The 24222-nt window shown below is 38.9% G+C and overlaps 1 protein-coding gene across 7 annotated transcripts in view; it reads left to right on the top strand.

Annotated features, from left to right (window-relative positions):
* Nucleotides 1-24222, top strand: part of CHD1L (chromodomain helicase DNA binding protein 1 like) — a 63066-nt gene that overhangs the window by 5169 nt on the left and 33675 nt on the right. For 6 of the 7 annotated variants that reach the window (XR_011536679.1, XR_011536678.1, XM_008540210.2 and 3 more), the window contains exons 2-9: nucleotides 6153-6265; nucleotides 9087-9193; nucleotides 9748-9862; nucleotides 11030-11061; nucleotides 14385-14466; nucleotides 17586-17748; nucleotides 19089-19244; nucleotides 19942-20034. Coding sequence is in view for 5 of the 7 variants with exons in the window: in XM_008540210.2 (XP_008538432.1) it covers nucleotides 6153-6265; nucleotides 9087-9193; nucleotides 9748-9862; nucleotides 11030-11061; nucleotides 14385-14466; nucleotides 17586-17748; nucleotides 19089-19244; nucleotides 19942-20034 (861 nt within the window). In the remaining 2 variants the exon portion in view is untranslated. Of the gene's footprint in view, nucleotides 1-6152; nucleotides 6266-9086; nucleotides 9194-9747; nucleotides 9863-11029; nucleotides 11062-14384; nucleotides 14467-15535; nucleotides 15707-17585; nucleotides 17749-19088; nucleotides 19245-19941; nucleotides 20035-24222 lie in introns of those variants that run through there. The other variant, XM_070607604.1, reaches the window with a different exon arrangement.

Here is a 24222-nt window from a genome sequence, read left to right as displayed (position 1 = left end):
TCCTTGCATCCTGGAATAAATCCCACTTGATCATGATGTATGATGCTTTGAATGTATATTGAATTTGTTTTGCTAATATTTTGTTGCGAATTTTTGCATCTATGTTCATCAGAGGTATTGGCCTATAGTTTTCCTTTTTTGTGTTGTTTTTGTCTGGTTTTGGTATCAGGGTAATGTTGGCCTCATAAAATGAGTTAGGAAGTATTCCTTCCTCTTCAGCTTTTTGGAAGACTTTGAGAAGGATAGCTATTAAATCTTTGAATGTTTGGTAGACTTCACCAGTAAAGCCCTCTGGTCCTGGACTTTTATTTTTGGAGAGGTTTTTGATTACTGTTTCAGTCCCTTTACTAGTAATCAGTCTATTCAGATTTTCGATTTCTTCCTGGTTCAGTCTTAGAGGATTATATGATTCTAGGAATTTATCCATTTCTTCAGATTTTCTCATCTGTTGGCATATAGCTGTTTGTAGTACTCTCTGATGATCCCTTTTATTTCTGTGCTATCTGTTGTAACTTTTCCTCTTTCATTTCTGATTTTTTAAATTTTTTCAAGGAACCAGCTCTTCGTTTCATTGTTTCCATTGTCTTTTTACTCTGTATTTCATTTATTTTCCCTCTGATTTTTATTATTTCCTCCCTTCTCCTGACTTTGGGCTTCATTTGTTCTTCTTTTACTAGTTCCTTTAGGTGTAAGATTAGATTGTTTATTTGAGATTTTTCTTGTTTCTTGAGGTAGGCCTGTATTGCTATAAACTGCCCTCTTAGTTCTGCTTTTGCTGCATCCCATAGATTTTGGTATGTTGTATTTTCATTTGTCTCTGTGTATTTTTTGATTTCTCCTTTGATTTCTTCATTGAGCCAATAGTTATTGAGTAGCTTGTTGTTTAGTCTCCACATATTTGTGATTTTTCCACTTTTCCCTGTAGCTTATTTCTAGTTTCATACTGTTGTGATCAGAAAAGATGCTTGCTATATCAATCTTAAATTTATTGAGGCCTACTTTGTGACCAACATATGGTGTATCCTTGAGAATGTTTCATGTGCACTTGAGAAGAATGTGCATTCTGCCACTTTCGGATGAAATGTTCCGTATGTATCTATTAAGTGCATCTGGTCTGGTGTGTCATTTAAGGCCAATGTTTCCTTGTTGACTTTCTGCCTGGATGATCTATCCATTGATGTAAGTGGGGTGTTAAAGTCTGCTACTGTTACTGTGTTGCTGTCAGTTTCTCCCTTTGGGTCTGTTAATAGTTGCTTTATATATTTTGGTGCTCCTATGTTGGGTGCATGTATATTAATAAATGTTATGTCTTCTTGATAGATTGTTCCCTTTATCATTGTATAATGTCCATCTTTGTCTCTTGTTACCTTTTCTGGCTTGAGGTGTAGTTTGTCTGATATAAATATGGTTACATCCACTTTCTTTTGGTTGCCGTTTACTTGGAGTATCACTTTCCACTCCTTCACTTTGAGCCTGTGTTTGTCTTTAGAGCTGAGATGAATCTCCTGAAGGCAGCATATAGTTTGGCGTTGTTTTTTAATCCATCCGACCACTCTGTGCCTTTTGATTGATGAATTCAATTCATTTATGTTTAGGGTGATTATTGATATATGAGGACTTACAATTTCCATTTTATCTTTTATTTTCTGGTCGTTCTATATCTCCATTGTTTCTTTTCCCTTGTGTTTCTGTCTGCCATTTTAGTTGGTGATTTTCTGTGATGTTTTTCTCAGTTTCCTTTTTTTTGTTGTTTCATGTCTCTAGATTTTTGTTTTGTGGTTACCATGAGGTTTGTATACAATGTGTCAAAGATAAAATAGTCCTTTTTCTGCTGATAGCATCTTATCTTCATTTGCCTATACATTTGCCTATACAGGTTCCATCCTTTTCCTCCTCCCCTTTTATGTTTTGGTTGTCACAAATTATTCCTGTTTATATTGTGAATTCAATACCATGTTGAAATAGCTTTAGTTATTTTTAATCCTTCTTTTACCCCTTTAATCTTTATGCTGTAATTGAGTGTTTAACACCCTATTCTCTAATAGCTTTACAAGTTTCTATGTCATTTATCACCTTACTCAAAGCTTTTTTTGTGTACTTTTGCCTTTTTGTTTCTGGAATAAGGACTCCTTTTTTTTAAAGATCTTATTTTTCCTTTTTCTTCCCAAAGCCCCCAGTACATAATTATATATTTTTAGTTGTGGGTCCTTCTAGTTGTGGCATGTGGGCTGCCTCCTCAGCATGGCTTGATGAGTGGTGCCATGTGCACACCCAGGATCCGAACCAGCGAAACCCTGGGCCGCTGAAGCAGAGTGCACAAACTTAACCACCCAGCCATGGGGCTGGCCCCAGAGCTCCTTTTGGCATTTCTGGTAAGGCAGGTCTAGTAGTGGTGAGCTCCCTCAGTTTTTGTTTGTGTGGGGAAGGCTTTATTTCTGCTTCATATCTAGAAGGTCACTTTGCTGAATAGAGTATTGTTGGCTGACAGTTTTTATCTGTCAATATTTTAAATATGTCACTTCACTCTCTCCTGGCCTGTAAAATATCTGCTGATTGTCTGATGGGGGTTCCTTCATAGGTTGCTGTCTTTTTTTCCCTGGCTGCCTTTAAAATTCTTTGTCATTGACTTTTTTTTTTTTTTTAAAGATTTTTTTCTTTTTTTCCTTTTTCTCCCCAAAGCCCCCCGGTACACAGTTGTGTATTCTTCGTTGTGGGTTCTTCTAGTTGTGGCATGTGGGACGCTGCCTCAGCGTGGTCTGATGAGCAGTACCATGTCCGCGCCCAGGATTCGAACTAACGAAACACTGGGCCGCCTGCAGCGGAGCGCGCGAACCCAACCACTCGGCCACGGGGCCAGCCCCTTTGTCATTGACTTTTGACAGTTTTAATATGTGTCTTGGAGAAGGTCTTTTTGCGTTGAGATAATTAGGTGTTCTTTTAGCTTCATGTACTTGTATATCCAGTTCCTTCCCCGGGTTTGGGAAGTTCTTGGCTATTATTCCTGGGTTTTTTTTTTTCTGTTAAGAAGGTTTGCTCTGAGCTAACATCTGTTGCCAGTCTACCTCCTTTTTTTTTGCTTGAGGAAGATTTGCCCTGAGCTAACCTCTGTGCCAGCCTTCCTCTACTTTGTATGTGGGTCACCACCTCAGCAGGGCTGACAGGTGGTGTAGGTCTGTGCCAGTGAACTTCAGAAACCCAAAATACATTGGGTCAGAAAGATACTTTAGGACTGCTTTGTTTTTGGAATATGCAGACCTATTACTTCTTGCTGGGTTTTTTTCCTGCTTTTTCACTACTTGTCATCCACTTGAGAGGTGAGCAAGAGAACTCAAACAACTGTATAATGGATATTACAGAGAGACACCCTCAGATTTATTCCTTTCCCAACCCCTGAGCCTGCCTTACTGCACCCTGGAGGCTAGAAAACAAAAGTCAATATTTCTCAGACTGTCTTGTAGTTCTGTAGTGCATGTGACTTGGCTTTGGCCAAGCAGATGACTATGGGAGATTTGGAAGGGGAAAGTGAAGGAGAGGGATTCGGGTTTTCTACATTTCGCTAGGCAACTAGTCCTAATTTCAGGAGGGTTAGGTGAGTACTGAGCATTCATTTTGCTGGCAAGGATTGGGGCTGAGGCAGAAGGGTGTGAAGCTGACAGCTGGGGAAATGGCCTCTTGGTTTTTCTTCTCTAGGTAACTCATGTCATTTTCCTCTGGCTGTTTTCAAGATATTTTCTTTGTCGTTAGTTTTTAGAACCTTAATTATGATGTGTCTTGGTGTAGGTTTCTTTGTTTCATTCTGTTTAAAGTTCACTCAACTTCGTGAGTCTGTAGGTCTTTTGCCAAATTTAGGGAGTTTCCGGCCATTATTTCTTTAAGTCCATTTTCAGCCCCAACTTCTTTCTCATCTCTTTCTGGGATACCAATGAATGAATATAGATTGTTTTTGTCAGAGTCCTGCAGTTCCCTGAGACTCTGTTCCTTTGTTTTCGCTTTATTTTCCCTCTGTTTTTCAGATGAGTAATTTCTCTGGTTCTATCTTCCAGTTCACTGACTTTTTCTTCTCTTCCCTCCATTCTGCTGTTGAGCCCATCCTCTGAGCTTTTTATTTTGATTATTGTATTGTTCAGAGTTAAAATTTCCATGTGGTTCTTTTTTGTATCTTCTCTTTCTTTACTGATGCTTTCCATTTTTTCAGTTGTTTGAAGTTCATAATTGCTTGTTGAAGCATTTTTATCATTGCTGCTTTAAAACCTGTCAGATAATTCTGAAATCTGTGTCATCTGGATGTTGGCATCTAATGATTGTCTTTTTTCATTCCATTTGAAATCTTCCCAGTTCTTGATATTCGTGATGAGTGCTTTTTGATTGAAACCTGGACATTTTTGTATTACGTTATGAGATTCTGTCTTATTTAAACCTTCTCTTTAACTGTCTTTGTTTCATGCTGCTCTTACAAGGGACGTTGGTTGCTGTCTTGTTACTGCCAGGTGGAGATAGAAGTCCAAGCTCCCCCTCTTGGGCTCTGTTGACACCTGGGCGTAGGGAGGAGGCTCCTGACCCCTTGGTGAGAGTGAGAGTACTTGCTCTCCACTTGGTCTCCAGTGACACTGCAGGAGGGGTGGGCTCATCACCTCCAGGAAGTGATAAAAGTCCTACATCTAGACCAGGCCTCCTTTGACACCACACATGTGGAGGTGGTGGAGGGAGTGCATTGTGATCTAATAGGGGTAGAATCCAGGCGTTGCTGGGTTGCCAATTTCTTCACTTCCAAGTCTGGGATATATGAGGCAAAAATAAACCCAGGGAACACATCACCTTGTTATTCCTCAGGTCCTGAGGTCACTAGCAGGTCTGCCTTCTTTGCTCCGCCTTTTCAAAGTCGTCTTATGTCTGTTTTATTTGTAATATTCAGGATTGTTAGTTGTATTAGTAAGAAGAATGGGGAAAAGAACATCACCATCTTCCCAGAAGAGGAAGTCTCCAGATTTTACATTTTAATCTTCTTTGATTGTCTGAATTTTCTAACCTACAAAATGGGGCTAATACCTAATGCGTGGAATTGTTATAGCTATTACGTGAGGTAACTTAGGTAAAGCATTCACTGCTCTTGCTGGTATTTAGTAAGTGCTTAAATAAAAATAACTGGTTAACCTTTTTTTTTTTTTCCTAAAGATTGGCACCTGAGCTAATATCTGTTGCCAGTCTTTTTTTTTTTCTTCCCCCCAGAGACCCCCAGTACATAGTTCTATATGTTGGTTGTAGGTCCTTCCAGTTGTGCTATATGGGATCCTCCCTCAGCATGGCCTGATGAGCAGTGCCATGTCCGTGCCCAGGATCCAAACCAGCGAAACCCTGGGCGGAAGCTGGAGTGTATGAACTTAACCACTCGGCCATGGGGCTGGCCCCAACTTGTTAATCTTTTTAATCTTCTACAGTTATTATATATTGGCTAGCTTCTTTTTAAAGGTCATGAGTTCAAACCACAAAGTTATGTTTTTGTTAATAGTTCTGGGATGAAGTAGGTTTAGAGTCTTCCTTCTCCCCAAGATATGGCTATTTTCTGAATTTGGACTTCTTTTCAAGGGAGAAAGAAAAGAGATGCAACAGAAGCTCCATGTGGGTTTCAGACATTTTCTTCTGTCCTTTTTGCACTGTTAAACACTTTCCGTGCCACATCATTTCAGCTCTTAACAGCACTGCTTCTCTGTTGAAGCATAATATAGTCCTGTCTTGATTTTTTTTCCTTTAGCACCAATGGCAAATTTAAATGGTTGCAGTTAAGTAGACACATGTACAATCCGTGTGTTGTTGTTATATCAGTAATGCCTTATTTTCTAGAATGGACCCTGGCAGGAGATTCAGGCAGTTTAGGGGCCAAATCCCACGTTGACTTTCTCCTCTGCCAATTGGATACTCTAACACTAACAGGCTGTTTTAAGGCTTGGAATATAATGGTGACTAAGTTTTCTCAAAAAGTGGTTCGGAAGTCAGCAAATGTTTGCATATTCATAACTTCCCAGCAAAGGATATGGCCAGTAAGGTTTGGGGGTATGGGAATTTAGGCTGCATTCTTCTGTCGAAGTCTGAGAACATATCCTGTGTGTGTTCTGAAAAGTCTGCTCCTCAGACAAATAAAGTTATTTTATTTCTAGGGATTCATCTACACTCTTACCAGCTTGAGGGAGTCAACTGGCTAGCTCAGCGCTTCCATTGTCAGAATGGCTGCATCTTGGGAGACGAGATGGGCCTGGGGAAGACCTGCCAGGTATGTTACTCTGGAGTGACCACTGTTCACCTCCACTGGAATACCTCCTTACAACTCATTACTATCTTTATCTGCTGGGTACCGGTATGTATTTTTATACTAAGAGGTGAAATGCCTGAACCTCTGTTAAGAGATCATAAACTTGGGTCGACTTTTCTAGTCATGGGGATGGTTTTGAACTGTGCCACTAGGCTTATCTAGCTCTCGACATTTAGAGTTGCAATTAATGGGTAAGATTTTCCTCTATTCAAAACCAATATACCTGTCCCAGGGATCAAATTGACTCTGAACTCCTTAGAATACTTTATCTAGTTAAGTTAACTGGATCACTTCTAATATTAATCTCTCTTCTTGGTGGGTGGTGGGGCTACTTCCCATTTCTCTGCCATCCTAGAGAAGTACAGATGAGGTATCGTATGTTTTCCAAAATGCCTTTGTCATCTAATGGTAGGGTACAGTCTAGAGACGTGGAGAGTCAGATGTGGCCTCCTTGTGCACTGATAAGCAAATGGTGTGTTGAGATAGATGCTTCCAGTAGGATGATCACCAGTACAGCCCTGTTGTGACAGATGTCAGTGGTAGGACTGCATCGTTGGAAAGTCCAGACATAGACACCCCTTGGGTTAATCACTCAACGTTTACTCATCTATAGGATAGCAAAGAAAGTCAGTGCAGTCAGGGTACACAGCAGAGGCAACTTGATCAGAAACCGTAAAAGTATAATTTTCTCAATACCAAAAAGGTTTCACTGGTGAACAAACAGAAAGAGTGAAGGTCTCGTCAGTCCTTTTAGAAGCTCAACTGCCCCCTCCAAGTCTAACCTCACATACATAAACATCAGGCTGGAGTAGTTCTGCACATAGGCTAGTCTGATCATGGGTTGGAGACTACTTTATTTAAGCCAGGTGTACTGCATCAATCTTGGGGCTATTCAGAGTACAGTATGACCTGCAAGTGTGGTACCTGGAGGTACCTCATTTGTCACTCCCAGATTTCTCAGACAAATAAGCCTGGTTCTAGTACATTCCTGAAGTGAGAGCTGTGGAATTAGAGCAAAGGTAACTTTCCTGGATGTCTCTGGGAGCCAGGCTAAGGGGCTCTTGGACAAGCTGCAGATCCTTCCCTGCAGTCTCCTTTGCCTCAGACATTGGAATTGCCCTGACTTCAGTTAGAGCCAGCAAATGCCGCTTGTTCTTTACCTTTCCTCAGAGTGTTCATATAGCTCTACTTTAAGTGCCCTAAAAATACCACACCTACAAGTTCATCTTGCTAACATTTTGTTTAGAAGTTTTACATCTATGTTCATGAAGGATATTGGTGTGTAGTTTCCTTTTCTTGGAATATTTTTGTCTGGTTTTGGTATTAGGGTAAAGCTGCCATCATAGAATGTGTTGCGAGGTATTCCCCCTCTTCAGTTTTCTGGAAGAGTTTGTGTAGAATTGGTGTTGTTCCTTCCTTAAACGTTTGGTAGAGTTCACTGCTGAATCCAAATTTGTGTTTTAGTTATATCTGGTTTACAGTAATAAAAGATAAATTTTCTCTAAATAGCATCCTCAGCAAAAGCTAAAAGAATAGTTTTAATCCAGTAAGTACCTATTGGGTGGTTGCTCTGGCACAGTCTGGGCTGAGAAGACATAGGTAGTTAAAAAAGAAAATTATTTCCACTATAAAATTAGTGTAATCTCTGTTAAAAAAATAATTGCCACCCCATAACCACAACACTCTAATCATAACCATGAATGGCAATGTATGTTTTACATGGTTGAAATTATAGTGCACACATACTTTGTATTTTAGTAATCTAACACTGTCATTGTAATTTTGCATTTTATTATATGCTTCCCAGTCATTATTTTCTACTGGATGCATGATGTTCAGTCAGGAGAATTGATCATAATGTACTGAAATGTTCTACAGATAAGGAATGGCAAGTTCTCCTCTTGTGCAATTTAAATCAAGCTTGATGCAAACGTCTTGGGGCGTGTAGCTTTCACAGGATTTTGGATTATATCTTTAGGACAGATTTTCTGAGAAAAGGTTCACCATTTGGGGATGGGGGATCCTCAGACTTTTTGTTGTATAAAAGAATCCTGCTTCTCTGTATATCACAGCAAGCTTTTAAAGAAACTTTTCTAGTCAAAAGTCTGCAGCCGTATCCTCAAGGAAGCCTACTTTGGTTTACAGAGATTTCCATGTTATATCCCAACTTAAGCTTGTGAGGCATTATTTATTGTTTTCCTCACTAGAATGTATACTTCAGGGGAGCTAGGAGTTTGTTTCTCTTTTCACTGTTATATGCCAGAGCTCAGAACAGTTTCTAGCAAATAGAAGGTACTCTATAAATGCACATGGGGGGGAGGAGGTTGGGAAGGAAGGAAATCTTTCCCCCTTAGGAGAGCCTGGCAAGCAGCGGAGGCCACGGTGTGGTTGATAATCTTTATAGTCACGTCTTGGTACTTCTTGCCATATGTTCACAGAGTATCGTGTGCATTATGTGCATTGTTTTCATTGATTTCTGTTGTGCTTCCTGATTTTTTTCTTTGCATTAGAGGTTCAGTTACCTAAATGTGGAGCACTGTTGCTTGTTAACGATGGATGTAATTGAGTACCATACCTTTCTTTGGCAATTATATTTAGGCTTCTGCGATTTCACTCTAGGAATGGGTGACTCTTCTAATATGTGGGAGATTGTACGGTACATTATATTTCTGTAAACCAAGTCTTCTATAAGAGTTTGTGTTCCCTACAAGATTGTGGGAAGTTTGTGGTTGTTTCTTATGTGGAAATATGATCAAAACTGCCTTCTCTGTCTGTGTTCCAGGCAATTGCTCTCTTCATTTACTTGGCAGGAAGACTGAATGATGAAGGGCCATTCCTGATTCTTTGTCCCTTGTCTGTTTTAAGCAACTGGAAAGAAGAGATGGAAAGGTACAAGTAGACATAGATGAAATTTTATTTTTTACGTTGATTAAGATTTTTCTTCTGGGTGATATGTGAAATATGATAAAACAGCATGTTGTCCTACGCAGTGAGTTTATTTCTTTCCAAAAACTCTGACCTGAGGCAATGTAGTTAGAGACTGAGGATCTTATGAGGGGAGGCTCCAATGGGTGTTATTATTACTATTTGGCAATTTGAAGGTCAGTACTCATTTTCAGTAAATTTTGCTGAACTAAATGAGAAGCCATCTTTTTCAAAGTGACATAGGAAATAACCAACATGGAAAAAATAGTTTTCTTTTTAGAGTCAGCACAGGCCCTTTTAGATGTTGATCTGACCCTTCCTCCTTTTCACGCAGGGACTTACTCTTAGGTTTACCCATTGCTCTAGGTAAGATTCCAGAGTCCAGGACTCTTTCTGGTTACAGGGCGTCCTGTGGTCTGCACGTCTGCAATCCTTCCATGAAATGCAAGTTTCCACGTATCCATACCTTTTCCCATGGCTCTGCATTTATGTTCATCTACCTCTTTTCTTGGATTCAGATTTGCTCCAGGTCTTTCCTGTGTCACATATGCAGGTGACAAGGAGGAGAGAGCCCACCTACAGCAAGACCTGAAACAGGAGGCTTGTTTTCATGTACTGCTAACTACCTATGAGGTATCCATTTTTTCTCTATAGCAAGCACTCTTAACCTGGGACCTTAGAAGTTATAGAATCCACTGGAATTATATTTAAATTTTTTTTTTTAAAGATTGGCACCGAGGCTAACAACTGTTGCCAATCTTCCTTGTTTTCTTTTAAGGATTGGCATCTGGGCTAACAACTGTTGCCAATCTTTTTTTTTTTTTTTCTGCTTTATTTCCCAAACCCTCCCCCGGGTACATAGTTGTATATCTTAGTTGCAGGTCCTTTCTAGTTGTGGGATGTGGGATGCTGCCTCAACGTGGCCTGATGAGCGGTGCCCTGTCCACACCCAGGATCTGAACCCTGGGCTGCCACAGCAGAGCACGCAAACTTAACTACTCGGCCACGGAGCCGGCCCTTAATTTTTTTTGAGAACACATATTTTTCTGAGAAGAAAGTCTACTTCCATTAGATTCTCAGAGCAGGGCTGTGACCAAAGGAAGTGAAGGACCATTGTGCTCCAAATTAGTTAGATATCTCTCCTTTTCTTTCCTGGTGGATCTAGGGGGAAGACTTCTCAGGGAGGTGGCACTTGAGCTGCCTCTTGGTCAGTGAAAACAAGGAGGCAGATAGGCAGGGGAAAGGGTTTTGTCAGCTGAGGCATCATCTCTGTTACTGAGGAATGAGAATGGAGGACACTTAGTTCCAGTCTCTCTCTTTTTTTTTTGCTGAGGAAGATTAGCCTGCCTCCTCATTTTTTGCTGAGGAAGACTAGCCCTAAGCTAACATCTGTGCCAGTCTTCCTCTACTTTATATATGGGTCACCACCACAGAGTGGCTGATGAGCGGTGTAGGTCTGTGCCTGGGATCCCAATTTGCTAGCCAGGCTATGGAAACAAAACATGCTGAAATTAACCACTCTGCCATGGGGACTCCCCCTCCCGTCTCTTTTTAAGTCATTGTTCTTCAAACTAAGACTGTTTGGACCAATGTAAGGAACACCTTCCACTTATTCATGTCTCTTTTGTTTGTCTGTAAGATATTGCTACTTAGAAATTATGCTCAGAACGTTTTTTACTTAGTGAATGATTAAGACTTAGCTAAGTCCTGTTGTTTAGGAGAGTTAACAAGAAACTAGCTTATTAATATCAGAGTTATGTCAATGTCAGCTTTTATAATGTGTCTTCCTTAATTTTTCAGATTTGCTTGAAAGATGCATCATTTCTAAAATCGTGAGTATGCTGCACTACTTCAGAAATTGTGTTGAATTTGTCATGAAAGTCATGTCTTTCCTTCAGATTTTAGTTCTTTGCTTGTTTCCTGCTGTGTCTTCCATGAGTCTTATTTACAGATAGGAGGCATGGCAGGAGTCCTACAGTCCAGGCCCCTACCCATAAACTGTGTGACCTTGATTAGTTACCTTAACCTCCATGAGACTCAGCTTCTTGACCTGTAAAATGGGGAAATTAAATCTCTTACCTTGGATGGTCGTTATGAGGATTAAGGAGATAAGGTAAACATGGTGGGTGGTTCCTTTTAGATTCTTTACATTACAACTTGCCTAGACATCTTTCATGGCTGCTGTTTGGAGATTTTGCTACAATATATGAGATCAGTTGTTTCAGCTTTTTCCTGGAAATATCCTGAAGTAGCAATCAATGCTATAAAATTAGCTTTTTAGAAAGGAAGTTTTAAGTATACTTCTAATTGATTAGCTATCAGGCATCGTATCAGCTCATGAAATATAGGAAACTTAGATTTAACTCAGTACCACCTGATGGTAGGGATGACATGTTGCAGCATGTGGTCAAGACAACAGTTACAATGTAAATTAAACAAGAGCTAGACTTTAGGTAAATAAGAGAAGAAGGTATGTTGACAGGTTTCATTCTCCATAGCTTATGTAGTTATGACCTGAGCAGGTGGGGATTTGCATCTCTGATGTTCAGAGACTTTTGTTTTCCAAGTGCTTTTTTAGTATTTTAAATGTTATTTCTCATCCAGGTTCTTCTGAGTTGGATTCCTATTTTTGTCTTATTTTGAAATGCTAAAGGCTCAGTCAGATTTCATGACTTCCATCTAGTATTTTGTTTCACTTAAGTGAACATATTATCTTTTCTTGAGAAGAGGATACACGTGTCCTCTTTTTTTCTTTTTTATTATAAACATCCAACTTACTCTTTGTTGAAAATCTTTCCTTTGGAAAGGCATTGTTCTGGGAGTATCAGCAATACCGGGGAGGTAACCCATAGAGCTACTCTAAGAAGACAGAAACTCTAATAGAGGGATAAAAAGTATACAGATATCCATGTTACAAGACAATATTTAGGAAGTCTCAAAGGATAAGAAGATTGGGACATTAATTTACATAAATTATCGTGTTTGATCTTCATGAAAACCCTACTAGGCAACTATTATCATCCATTTTATAGTTGAGGAAAGTAAGAGATTAAAACCCATCCCAAGGTAAATTGCTAGTAAATGGTAAAGCAGACATCCAGACCCAGCACTCACTGCTGTGGAACGTCTTTTTAAGAGAGCTTCTCAAAGTATCTGGGTGCAGTGGAGTTTTGCATTGTTGAGCAGAAATACAGTCTTTCTGTATCAGATCATCTGTCTGGAATCCATTACAGGTGAATGTAAGAACCTAAATAAGGTGACATTTATCATGTTGACTCATAGTATGAATCCCAAGAACACAATGTATTCTTTCAGTACATTTGGCAAGGTTATTTTGTGTATTACTGTATTGCACACTCAGCTAGAAAATGTAATATAATCTCTGCCCTAAAGAGGTTTATTGTGGAGAGTTAAGACTGTGCACATATCAAAAAAATTTCATATTTTTCATATTGTTAACAAACAATAGACTTATAAAATCTTTGCATCAAGAGGATTAGAAGTTACCTTGTCCCAGTCTCCATTCAATGTTGGAATTGCCTACACCTATTAATACCTTTTCAGGGAACATCCTTTAGAACGTCCTTTGCTGAGTGAATCAACCTACTTCCTTCCACTGAGCCAAAATCCACATCCCTGTAGCCTTTTTCGTTGAAGAAGTTTTTATTGGATTCTCGCTGTATGTAAAAGCCTATAAATATCTAGTTCTTTGGAAAGAAATAGGACCTAGTCTGCTTTGAATGCTAATCTAAGCAGGGACCAGGCACTACACTCTGGCCACTTTCATAGCCTATCTCATGACCAGCGTCCAACTTCAGCTGTATCCTTATTCCTTCTAATCCTTAGATGCATCACCTGCTCATGCCGCTCAGCAGGAATGGTCCCAATTTCTACAGTCTCTTTGGGCCCAGGTGTCCCTCCACCTGTACCACTCTTAACGTCACTGGTACAAGGTATCTGTTTCTGCACCCATTTTCTGGATTTTCTTTGTAGCCTCAGAAGAGGAGGGCTTCCTCCTTATAGGCCTAACTTCTGCTTAAGATCTTTCTCTTAATTTTTGAGAGATTTTTATTTCCATACCCACTGTCTTTCCAATATTCTGCCTTTCTTGTATATACATTGTTTTTTTTAAGTATAAAAATAATGGAATTACAGAATGTTTACAAACAATAAAAACTTAAAAATCTTCTAACTTGCACTTCAGTGTCTTTCATGGTTTTCATATTTGTGAAAAAGGATATATAATATTTATATCTTTTTTAGTTTTGTATAGGCCTTTTTTTATTGTAACATATTCAAATTTACCATTTAAAATGCTATGTAATATTTCATCACCTATTATCAAACTTATTATTTTCAGTTTTTTGCTATTTTAAATAATGCAGCTGGGAACATATTCATACATACATATTTTTCCATATTTCAAATTTTTTTTGGAACAGCTTCCCAGGATTGTCAAAGGATATGCTTTTATGAATGAAACTTCTTGAGAAATTGTTGTTGTAGCCTCCTATGCTACAAAATATGCTCTGACAACAGCTACCAATGACTTCCATTTTAACAAATCCAATGGATGTACCTTCCTGGATATCTGCAACATTTGGTCCTGTTCACCACTTCCTCATTTTAAAATCATACTTTTTTCAGCCGCTGTGATACTACTGTCTCTTGATTTTTCTTCTAGGTTTGAATCTCACCTCTACCTCATACTGGCTTTGTGACCTTGACCAAGTCACCTAACCTTTCTGAGCTTTAGTTTCCTTGTTGGTCAAATGAGCACAATAACGTCTACTCACTATATTCTTTTGAATTAAATAATATACATAAAGCCCCACACTCTGTGTCTGGCACATAGTAGGTGATCATAAATGTTTCTTTTTGCTTTCTGTCTCTGGCTCCTTCCTTTCTGCCTTCAATGTATATATCTTTCCCATCTTGGGGAAAAAAATTCCCTTAATTTTACTACTGTATCTGGATATGCTCTTGTGTATGTAGTAGGCTCTCAGATAAGAAGGAAATTTGAATGTGTTTCTAATAGGATGGACTTCATATTAGTCTTCTCAAAAACAGTCAGTCACAGTTTTATAGTAAGACTTTTTGGTTGTGAGATGTGTTGAGTTACACAAAACTGAAAGTTTTGGTTTTTCTCTCACAGCTTCCCTTGGAGTGTTCTTGTTGTAGATGAAGCTCACAGATTGAAAAACCAAGGCTCCTTGCTGCATAAGACACTTTCAGAGGTAAACTCACAGGATAGTCTTAGTTTTTTGTGTTTTTTTGTGGGGAGGGGAGATCAGCCCTGAGCTAACGTCTGCCACCAATCCCCCTCTTTTTGCTGAGGAAGCAAAAGCTAACATCCATACCCATTTTCCTGTACTTTCTATGTGGGACGTCTGCTACAGCATGGCTTGACAAGCAATGCTTAGGTCCACACCCAGCATCCAAACTGGCGAACCCTAGACCACCAAAGCGGAACGTGCGAACTTAACTGCTGTGCCACCGGGCCAGCCCCTAGTCTTAGTTGTGATATAATTCCTTTTAAAAAAATATTAGTTTAGGCCTGTATAGAGTCAATTTAGTTGAAACTTTTTTCCAGTCAGATTTCTGCAGGGCCAAGTGAACATTTTGCAGATGACGAAAGTATATGGCCTAACTTCTTTTCTTCTTGTCTTTTACACAGGAGATAACATTTACTAAAATCTGGTTATTAAATAAATAAGACTCTATACCAATAAAATACATTGTATTTTTGGATGTGTTTCAACTCTCTTACCTTCTTCAAAGGGGCAATTTCTTTAAGAAGTAGTTTTATTATAATTCTGTCTGCAATAGCAGATACATCTAACATTGTACCCCTCCCCTCATTTACCTATTTAAAAAATTCGACAGTTCACAGAGTCAAGAAGAGGCTGATTTCACATCATTGGGTTTTATCTCCAATCTCTCTTATCTTTGTCCTACTTTTGGGTTTGACACCCTTCACCTCACTCCCGTCTCGTGATCTCTGGCATTGTTCTGCCAAAGAAAATGAGAAACGTCATTGTAGCCCTAGATTTGCCCTCTTCCGAGGAACCAGTGGAACAGCTTGTAGATATGAAGTAAACTTCTTATTGACCTAGTTAGGCTTGTTATTCATGAGTCCAAGTGTGCAAATTTCTGTGACCATCGTTGACCTATAATAAGTCAGTTAATAAATTCAGAGGAAAGTGTTAGATCTGAATTCCATATTTACAGGCTAAAAGTTGTAGTTTTTAGCATTATAATGTAGATATGGTCACCATCTATTATTAGCACAGTCTCAAAGATTGCTGTCCCTGGTGGGCCCCCTCTGCTCTGTGGTGTCTTTTGCTTTCTTTGTAGGGACTCTTAACAGTGTATCTTTCCCGAGAGGTTGTCATATGCTGGTGCCTAACCTTGGAAGAGACTGCTTCATCAACTGTTATGCCAGTTTCCTCGTTTACAGTGCGAGGAGATGAGCAGGTGTAGTAAAAGAGCCCTGGGTCTGGAGTGGGGAAACTAAGTTCTGTTGATGGCCTCAGAGCCTTTTCTTGTTATTCATAAGGTTCAGAGGGATTGACTGAGGAAATTTTCCACATCACCTAAGCATTCTGTTGTCGTTGAGGTTTGAATTGCAGACAACTAGTTGGTTAGGAAGAAAGACTTACATTTAGTGATTGGGCAGAGACGTGGAGAGAAGGGTAACTGCCTTTTTTTTCCCTTCCTAATGTTGTGTTCAGCTTGTTTGTAATAGTTGGAAGCAACCTAAAGTGAAACATAGGGAAGTAGTTACACAATTTTTGCTATACCTGTTCAGTACATTTACAGAGTAAGCCTGCCTTGAAAAATTATGCAGAAGAATATTTAATAATATGAGAAATGTTTGCACAATATTTTATACAAAAAAGGTTTAAAAAATATTATACACAAACATAAATTGTTTCTGGATTTTTTTTTAACCTGGTTATAAGTTTTGATGACAAAATGGACACTGCTTTGAATAAAAATGATAACTTATGTGAAGTTGATTGTAGTGACCAAAAACCTTGATTATCTTTGTGATCTCGTCTTCTTTGGTCACCTCAGTTCTTTGTTTGGTGAACACATTCTGTTAAAAATGTGAGTTAAATTGCAAACATTTATTGTTGACCAGTTCTTGTACTTGAAACACTATGGAAACATCACACTGCAAGCAGAGCAGGCATGAATGGGTGGACATGGATTAAACCTTTTAAAAAGAAACAAACAAGAAAGGAAGATTGCCTAAAAAAGCCGTAAAAGATTTTCAAATCAGTTTTAATTGATTGTGTCATTTCGTTTATTACCTTTTCTTCTTTCAGAAGTAATGTGCTCTTATAACTCCCTCAAATCGAAATATAGAAACAGAAGAAGAAAAGTAAAAACCACCAATAATCCTCCTCGCCTACATACATTAACATTTGGTATATATGCTGCCATGTCCTTTGCTGTGTATATGTACACCCAGCATATAAATATGCATATATATTATTTTAAAAAATCAAAATATATTATTTTAAATATCAAAATACAGTATGTATGTGTATGTATGTATATGTGCATATACATACATACACATACTGTTTTAATATTTAATATACATATACAGGATATGACTTTCCCTTTTTGCTATATTATTTAACTCAAATGGTATAAGTTCCTGTTACTGTCAGTTCAGAGTTGTCCTTTGCTTGACCTAATATCTGTTGTTATTGTTTTTCCTAACCTTTTACTTCATTAGTTTATTATTCTTGGAGCACTCATCTGTTGCTCAAAATTTAAAGAATTCCTTTCCCTTTGGGGCTGTATATGGCCAAGAAACATCCAGAAATCTTGAAGTCTTGCATGTGATGCACTGTAAAGTTTTATGAAAGGATATTCTTTTAGTACAGGTCTTCTTGCTTCTTGCTTATAGTGATGGGGCCTGATGCTTTAGCTTCGGGCTTCTCAAACTGCATAAGTATCTGCTGTGTGCCTCTGACGCCCCAGTAGACTCCCTCACATAGGTTATGACACATACCTTGAATCCCCACATAGATTGAATAACAGTAACCATATTGAATACTCCTGTAGTACTTCAGAGTTCACAAAGTGATTTTACTTACATTCTTATAATGGTATTTCCTTTGCAGGATTATTATCCCCTTATAGTTGAAACCGAAGAGGTGTATTTCCTACATCAAACAAGTAGTGTACAACTTGAATGTGAGCCTTCTGATTTCACGTGCCTGTGGTCATTCCGTTAAATCATGCCTTTCTTTGTGTGGGTCAGGGTTGTGATGAGTAACTCAGTCTTGCTTGCAGGTGTTATGGGTTTTTTACTTTACTTATTTATGTATTTGAGTTCTCAGTAGTCTTCAGTCTCCTGTTGACCGGAACTCCCATCCAGAACAGCCTCCAAGAGCTCTACTCTCTCCTGAGTTTTGTGGAGCCTGATCTCTTTTCCAAGGAGCAGGTGGAAGATTTTGTTCAGCGTTACCAGGATATTGAGAAAGAGTCTGAGTCAGGCAAGTTCCCTTCCTATAAATCATGCCCAAGAGATCTGGGCCCAGAAACTGCCACAGTGCATGAAAGATAGTCGTTATAGATAGAAAAGAAAGAGTCAGTAACTAGAGGACACCTTCCAGGGAGAAAAACAGCCACACAGAATATACAGTGATGTTAGATCCCTCATGTTCTTCCCAGTTGTCTGCTATTCGTGACTCTCTTGTTTGTTACATGATTTTACAATAGGGCTTATTTGGATCATTTTTGGAAGAAACAGAAAGTATCTGCTGATTTGCAGACTTTTTTTCCCCCACATGTAATTTTTATAAGGACTTTGTTAACTTTGCTACTTCCTGAGGCAGAAAAGTGTGTGGGTGCTGTAAAGCATTCACAGCACTGATGTCTCTTTTAATACTGTACCAAAACCAAAAGTCTGGGATGGACTCGTGGTGGAATGAAAGGGGGAAGCCTTCCTCGTTCATATAGCTGCAGTTGTAGTCTTCTTCCTCTCACACCTTTGGCCCTCTGCCTCATAGAGCTATCTGTCTATCCTGTAATATTATCCCAAGATGATGATTCAGAGCAAATGATAGGCATGCCTGCTATTGTGTATGTGTGTACTAGGTGAATATGAGTTGGAGGGCTTCTCATAGCAAAAATTCCCCACACCAAAGGCTGAGGGTGGCTTGGGGAACCTGCTCTGATTGCTCCCAACACCCAATAAAATATTACAAGGGACATGCTCATATTAAAAATTATTCGTTATTTATCTGAAATTCCAATTTAACTGGGCTCTTGTATTTTTATTTGCTGTATCTCACAACCCTCCACAGGGTGTAATTCCACTTTAGGCTAGTTTTTGAAGTTCTTGGCACCTGGGGAAGGAACAAGGGAGTTGAAGTCAAAAGAATTAAGTTTGAATAATAGCAACATTAGCATCCAGCTATGTGACTTTAGATAATATGCCTAATTTCTCTGAGCCTCACTTAACTTAGCTGTAAAAATGGGGACAATATTACTTACTTGCCCTACATTGCTAAGCTGTTATGCTCGTCCAAGTGGTTAAATGCAAAAGTATCCTGGAAGCAGAAAAGCTCATGCAACTGAGATGATTAGTAAGAATGAAGTTCTTTGAGTGTTCCTAGTTCTTGAGTTAACAGCCATTAATGATTTTAGAAGGAGTTGGGAAGAACCTAATGGAGGAAGAAATACTATGACAAATTAACATACTGACCTAGAATGCAGAATTGGCATGAAAATTAGAATGAAAATAAATTGCTGTATGTTCTCTAATAGTTCAATGCCTTGGTCTTGCTTTCGTTCCACACCAGTTGTGTGTGTGTTTTTTTTTCTCGTGCAGCAAGTGAACTACACCAGCTCTTGCAGCCATTTCTGCTGAGGCGAGTGAAAGCTGAGGTAGCTACAGAGCTTCCCAAGAAGACGGAAGTAGTGATATACCATGGCATGTCAGCATTGCAGAAGAAATATTACAAGGCCATTTTGATGAAAGACCTAGGTAATCAGCGGGCACTTGTCTGTTTAGAAACTCAGTGAGGATGTGATTTTCCTGGAGGGAAATATTTCATAATCATACTCGCTTTATATAGCAAGAATACGGGATGGGATTTTGTATTCTAAATAATGTTCAAGTCATTGAAACTGTGGCAGAATATTGTTACTATCAGTCAGACTTTATTGTTTTTTGCACTTGTGGAATCCCTCCCACCCACCTGATATTTTTATTGCCTGTAGTTAAGGAAACACTTTTAGGCATCTCAGTCATGCCTTTCGTCTTCCCACTTGGTGAGATATGTACACACTGCAAAGCTTTTTTGTTGAGTCAAATTCACTGGGAAGAATTAGGTTGTGGGAAGGGAGAGAAAGGAGTGAAACGTTTCTCGATTTGCATTATTTTGTCCTTTGGCTCCACAAGAGCAATTAAAGAAGGAAATTTAGAATTTTGAGAAAGAGTAACAAAGTACTCCTGAGTTCCATTTTATAGTTAGGCTTCTTTAAAACGAAGTGATGGTTAAGAAAACTTTGTATGAGTGTGCTATTAATTCTTAATGCAATTCAGTGAAATTTGGGAGGTTAATATAGCTTTGAAAGATATATTACTGAAATGAGAAAGGTTATTTATGGAAACTTAGAATTTTTGTTGTTGTTGTTCAAAAGTCCATCTCTCTCTCTCTTTTTCTTTTTTTAAATTTCAGATGCATTTGAAAATGAGACAGCAAAGAAAGTTAAACTTCAGAATGTCTTGTCTCAGCTTCGAAAGTGTGTGGATCACCCTTACTTGTTTGATGGTGAGGCGATGCCCTTTTTCCTCATGTTACTTTTCGCTAACATTTCTGTGGCCGGCATCATAGCACACTTCTTCAAAAGAATTGCCTATATTTACTGTCTATTTTCCTCCCATTTTCTTGTGTAAATTTTTTAATATTGATGTTATCTAATGTATTGTTCATATTCAAATTTCTTCAGTTGTCCCCTTAATGTCCCTTATGGCTTTGTTTTTTTTTTTTTCTTTTTAAACCCAAGATCCACTCACAGATCCTGCATTGCATGTGTTATGTCTCTTTATTCTCCTATAATCTAGAAACATTGCTCAGCTTTTTCCTTTTTGCCTTTTTTTTAATCTTTCATGAAAATTGACAATCTTGAAGAATCAAGGCCAGTTGTTTTATGAGATATCTCATAATCTGGATTTATTAGATCGTTTGTCTATGATTAGATGTCCATTTATCTTGAACCCACTCAGTCAACCTTTCATCACCATTCCTAGTTCACCAGTCATCTCCATGTTGCCCGACCAGTGGTTGTCAGTTCATATTTTAATTAACTTCTCAAATCCTTTGACACAGTTGGCCACTTCTTTCTTAAAACACTTTTTTCCTTTGGCTTCTGGGACAGCTCTTTCTCTTGCTTCTCCACCTGCCTTACACTGACTCCTTCTCAGCCTCCTTTGCTGCTTTATCTTCATCTTACAGGTGTCTGTAACTTTCCCTCCAACTGCTGTCTTAGCTGCCTTCTACATATTTTGATATGTAGTGTTTTCATTTTCATTCAAACTATTTTTTTGATTCCCTCTGACTGGTAGCCTTTGGGACAATTCTAGAACTTCTGTGTCTCTGCGAGCCCTAGTATGGGTAGGAGTAATGCAGAGGGTTTGCCATAGTCATTTTCAGGGAGTCTTTGCCAAATAGCACTATAAATTGTTTTTGAAAATGTCACAGAATCTTAATTAGGTGCATATAAGAACTTTTTTCTTATTGAGGTCATAATAGTTTATAATATTGTGAAATTTCAGTTGTACATTATTATTTGTCAGTCACCAATATATATGCCCCTTTACCCCTTATGCCTACCCCCCAACCCCCTTTCTCTCTGGTAACCACTAGTTTGTTCTTTGTCCATGTGTTTGTTTATCTTCCACATATGAGTAAAATTGTATGGTGTTTGTCTTTCTATGTCTACTTATTTCGCTTAACATAATATCCTCTAGGTCAATCCATGTTGTTGCAAATGGGATGATTTTGTCTTTTCTTATGGCTGAGTAGTATTCCGTTGTGTATATATATATATATACCACATCTTCTTTATCCATTCATCAGTCAGGGGGCACTTAGATTGCTTCCCTGTCTTGGCTATTGTGAATAATGCTGCAATGAACATAGGGGTACATAAGTCTCTTTGAGTTGTTGATTTCAAGATCTTTGGCTAAATACCCAGTAATGAGATACCTGGGTCATATAGTATTTCTATTTTTAATTTTTTGAGAAATCTCCCTACTGTTTTCCATAGTGGCTACACCAGTTTGCATTCCCACCAGCAGTATATGAGGGTTCCCTTTTCGTTACATCCTCTCCAACATTTGTTGTTTTTTGTCTTGGTAATTATAGCCATTCTAATAGGTATAAGATTGATATAATCTTTGAGGATGTTCCATGTGCACTTGAGAAAAATGTGTATTCTGCTGTTTTTGGATGGAGTGTTCTATATATATACCTACTAAGTCCATCTGGTCTAGTTTTTCATTTAATTCCACTATTTCCTTGTTGACTTTCTGTCTGGATGATCTATCTGTTGATGTAAGTGGGGTGTTAAGGTCCCCTACTATTATTGTGTTGCTGTTAATATCTCATTTTAGGTCTGTTACTAGTTGCTTTATGTACTTTGGTGCTCCTGTGTTAGGTGTATATATATTCATAAATGTTATGTCCTCCTGGTGGAGTGTCCTTTTTATCATTATATACTGCCCTTCCTTGTCTCTCATTGCCTTTTATCTTGAAGTCTGCTTTGTCTGATATAAGTATGGCAACACCTGCTTTCTTTTGTTTGCCATTACCTTGGAGTATTGTTTTCCATCCATTCACTCTGAGCCTGTGTTTGTCTTTAGAGCTGAGGTGTATTTCTTGGAGGCAGCATATTGTTGGGTCTTGTTTTTTAATGCATCCAGTTGCTCTGTGTCTTTTGATTGGAGAATTCAATCCATTTACATTTAGAGTGATTATTGATATATGAGGGCTTAATGCTGCCATTTTATCACTTATTTTCCAGTTGTTCTGTATTTCCCTTGTTTTTGGTCTCATGTATTTCTGACTGCCAGTTCAGTTTGGTGTTTCTCTGTGATGGTTTTCTCAGTTTTCTCTTTATCATTTGTGTCTCTGTTCTGATTTTTTTTAGTGGTTACCATGAGGTTTATATAAAAGATCTCTGATCTTTTCTGATACTCTCTTATTTCCTTAGTATAAGCAGTTTCCATTCCTTTCCTCTTTCTTCCTCATGTAAGTTCTTCTTGTCACAACTTACTCCATTTTGTGTTGTAAGTTTGTGGTTAAAAGGAAGTGCTTATCGTTATTTTTGATGTTTTCTTTCCCTTTATCGCTAACGTTATAATTAAGTGTTTGCTAACCTGTTCCGGTAGAGAACTGCAATTTTCTGATTTTGTCTGCCTATGTATCTCTTTGCTCAAGGCTTTGTAAACTCTTTTTTTTCAGGTGTGTGGGCCTTTTTCATCGTTTCCTCTTTGGGGGTTCTTGTAGCAATCAACTCCCTCAGCTTTTGTTTATCTGGGAAAGTTTTTATTTCTCCGTGTTATCTGAAGGATATTTTTGCTGGATAGAGTATTCTTAGTTGGAAGTTTTTGTCATTCAGAATTTTGAATGTCTCGTTCCACTATCTCCTAGCCTGTAATGTTTCTGCTAAGAAATCTGCTGAAAGCCTGATGGAATTCCTTTGCAGGTTATTTTCTTCTGCCTTGCTGCCCTTAATATTTTTTCTTTGTCATTGACTTTTGCCAGTTTTGCTAATATATGCCTTGGAGAGGTCTTTTTACATTGATGTAGTTAGGCGTTCTATTAGCTTCATTTCTTTGTGATTCCAGCTCCTTCCCCAGGTTTAGGAAGTTCTCAGTTATCATTTCTTTGAACAAGCTCTCTGCTCTGTTTTCCCTCTCTTCTCCCTCTGGAACACTATAATCCTTGTGTTGCATTTCCTAATTGAGTTGGATACTTCCCGGACCATTGCTTCATTTTTTCTTTAGTCTTAGTTTTCTCTCCTCCTCCACCGGAAGCATTTCTATATTTCTCTCTTCTAAATTGCTAATGTTGTCTCCCACGGTATCAGCTCTGTTATTTAAGGACACCAAATTTGTCTTTATATCATTCATTGTTTTTTTCATCTCCGGCATTTCTGATTGGATTTTTTTTTATAGTTTCAGTCTCTTTTGTTAAGAATTCCCTCTGATCAGTATTTTATTCCTGACTTCATTGAACTGTCTTTCTGAGTTCTCTAGTAATTCGTTGATTTTTTTTATGGTAGCTATTTTGAATTTTCTGTCATATTGATTGTAAATTGCTGCGCCTTCAGGATTGATTTCTGGGTGCTTGTCATTTTTCTTCTGGTCTGGAGTGTTAATATGTCTCTTCATACTATTTGATGGCGTGGATTTTTGCCATCGCATAGTGGTAGTATCTCCTTGCCAGATTTCACCTGCCGCCGCTGGGGTGGGGAGCAGGAGCTGCATATTCTGAGCCCACCGTGATCCCTGGCAGCTGTACCTGTCCTTTGGAAGGTGTGCTGACAGGGCCAATCTGCATTTGCCCACTGGCCACTGCTGCTTTACACACATATGCATACAGGTGCTCTGGCAGGGGTCCCTTGCTCTGGCCGACTGGCCGAGCTGGTGTGCCGCGTAGGGGGAGGGAGGGGCACTTTCTTTCACTTACATGATCCCACTGGCACTCCCACTCTACACTCACTGTCTGCCTTCCTGGGCTGCCCGGCTTGTTGAAGACGCTCCTGCAATTGCTTATCCTCCTTGGTGTGGAGCTTTCCCAGGGGCTGGGAGGCGGCTCCAAGAATGAAGGCATTCCCTCTGAGGGCTGCCCTTTCCCCACTCTCCTCGCAGAGCTGCACGTGGTCCCACACCTTAGATCAGTGCCATTTGGGGAGGGAGAGGAGATCCCCTTACCTCCTTCCACTACCTCCTG

The sequence above is a fragment of the Equus przewalskii genome, unplaced genomic scaffold (genome assembly GCF_037783145.1).
Source record: "Equus przewalskii isolate Varuska unplaced genomic scaffold, EquPr2 ChrUn-12, whole genome shotgun sequence".
Lineage (NCBI taxonomy): Eukaryota > Metazoa > Chordata > Mammalia > Perissodactyla > Equidae > Equus > Equus przewalskii.
The sequence above is the reverse complement of the archived record's forward strand: the minus strand, read 5'-3'. Positions and strand labels throughout refer to the sequence as shown.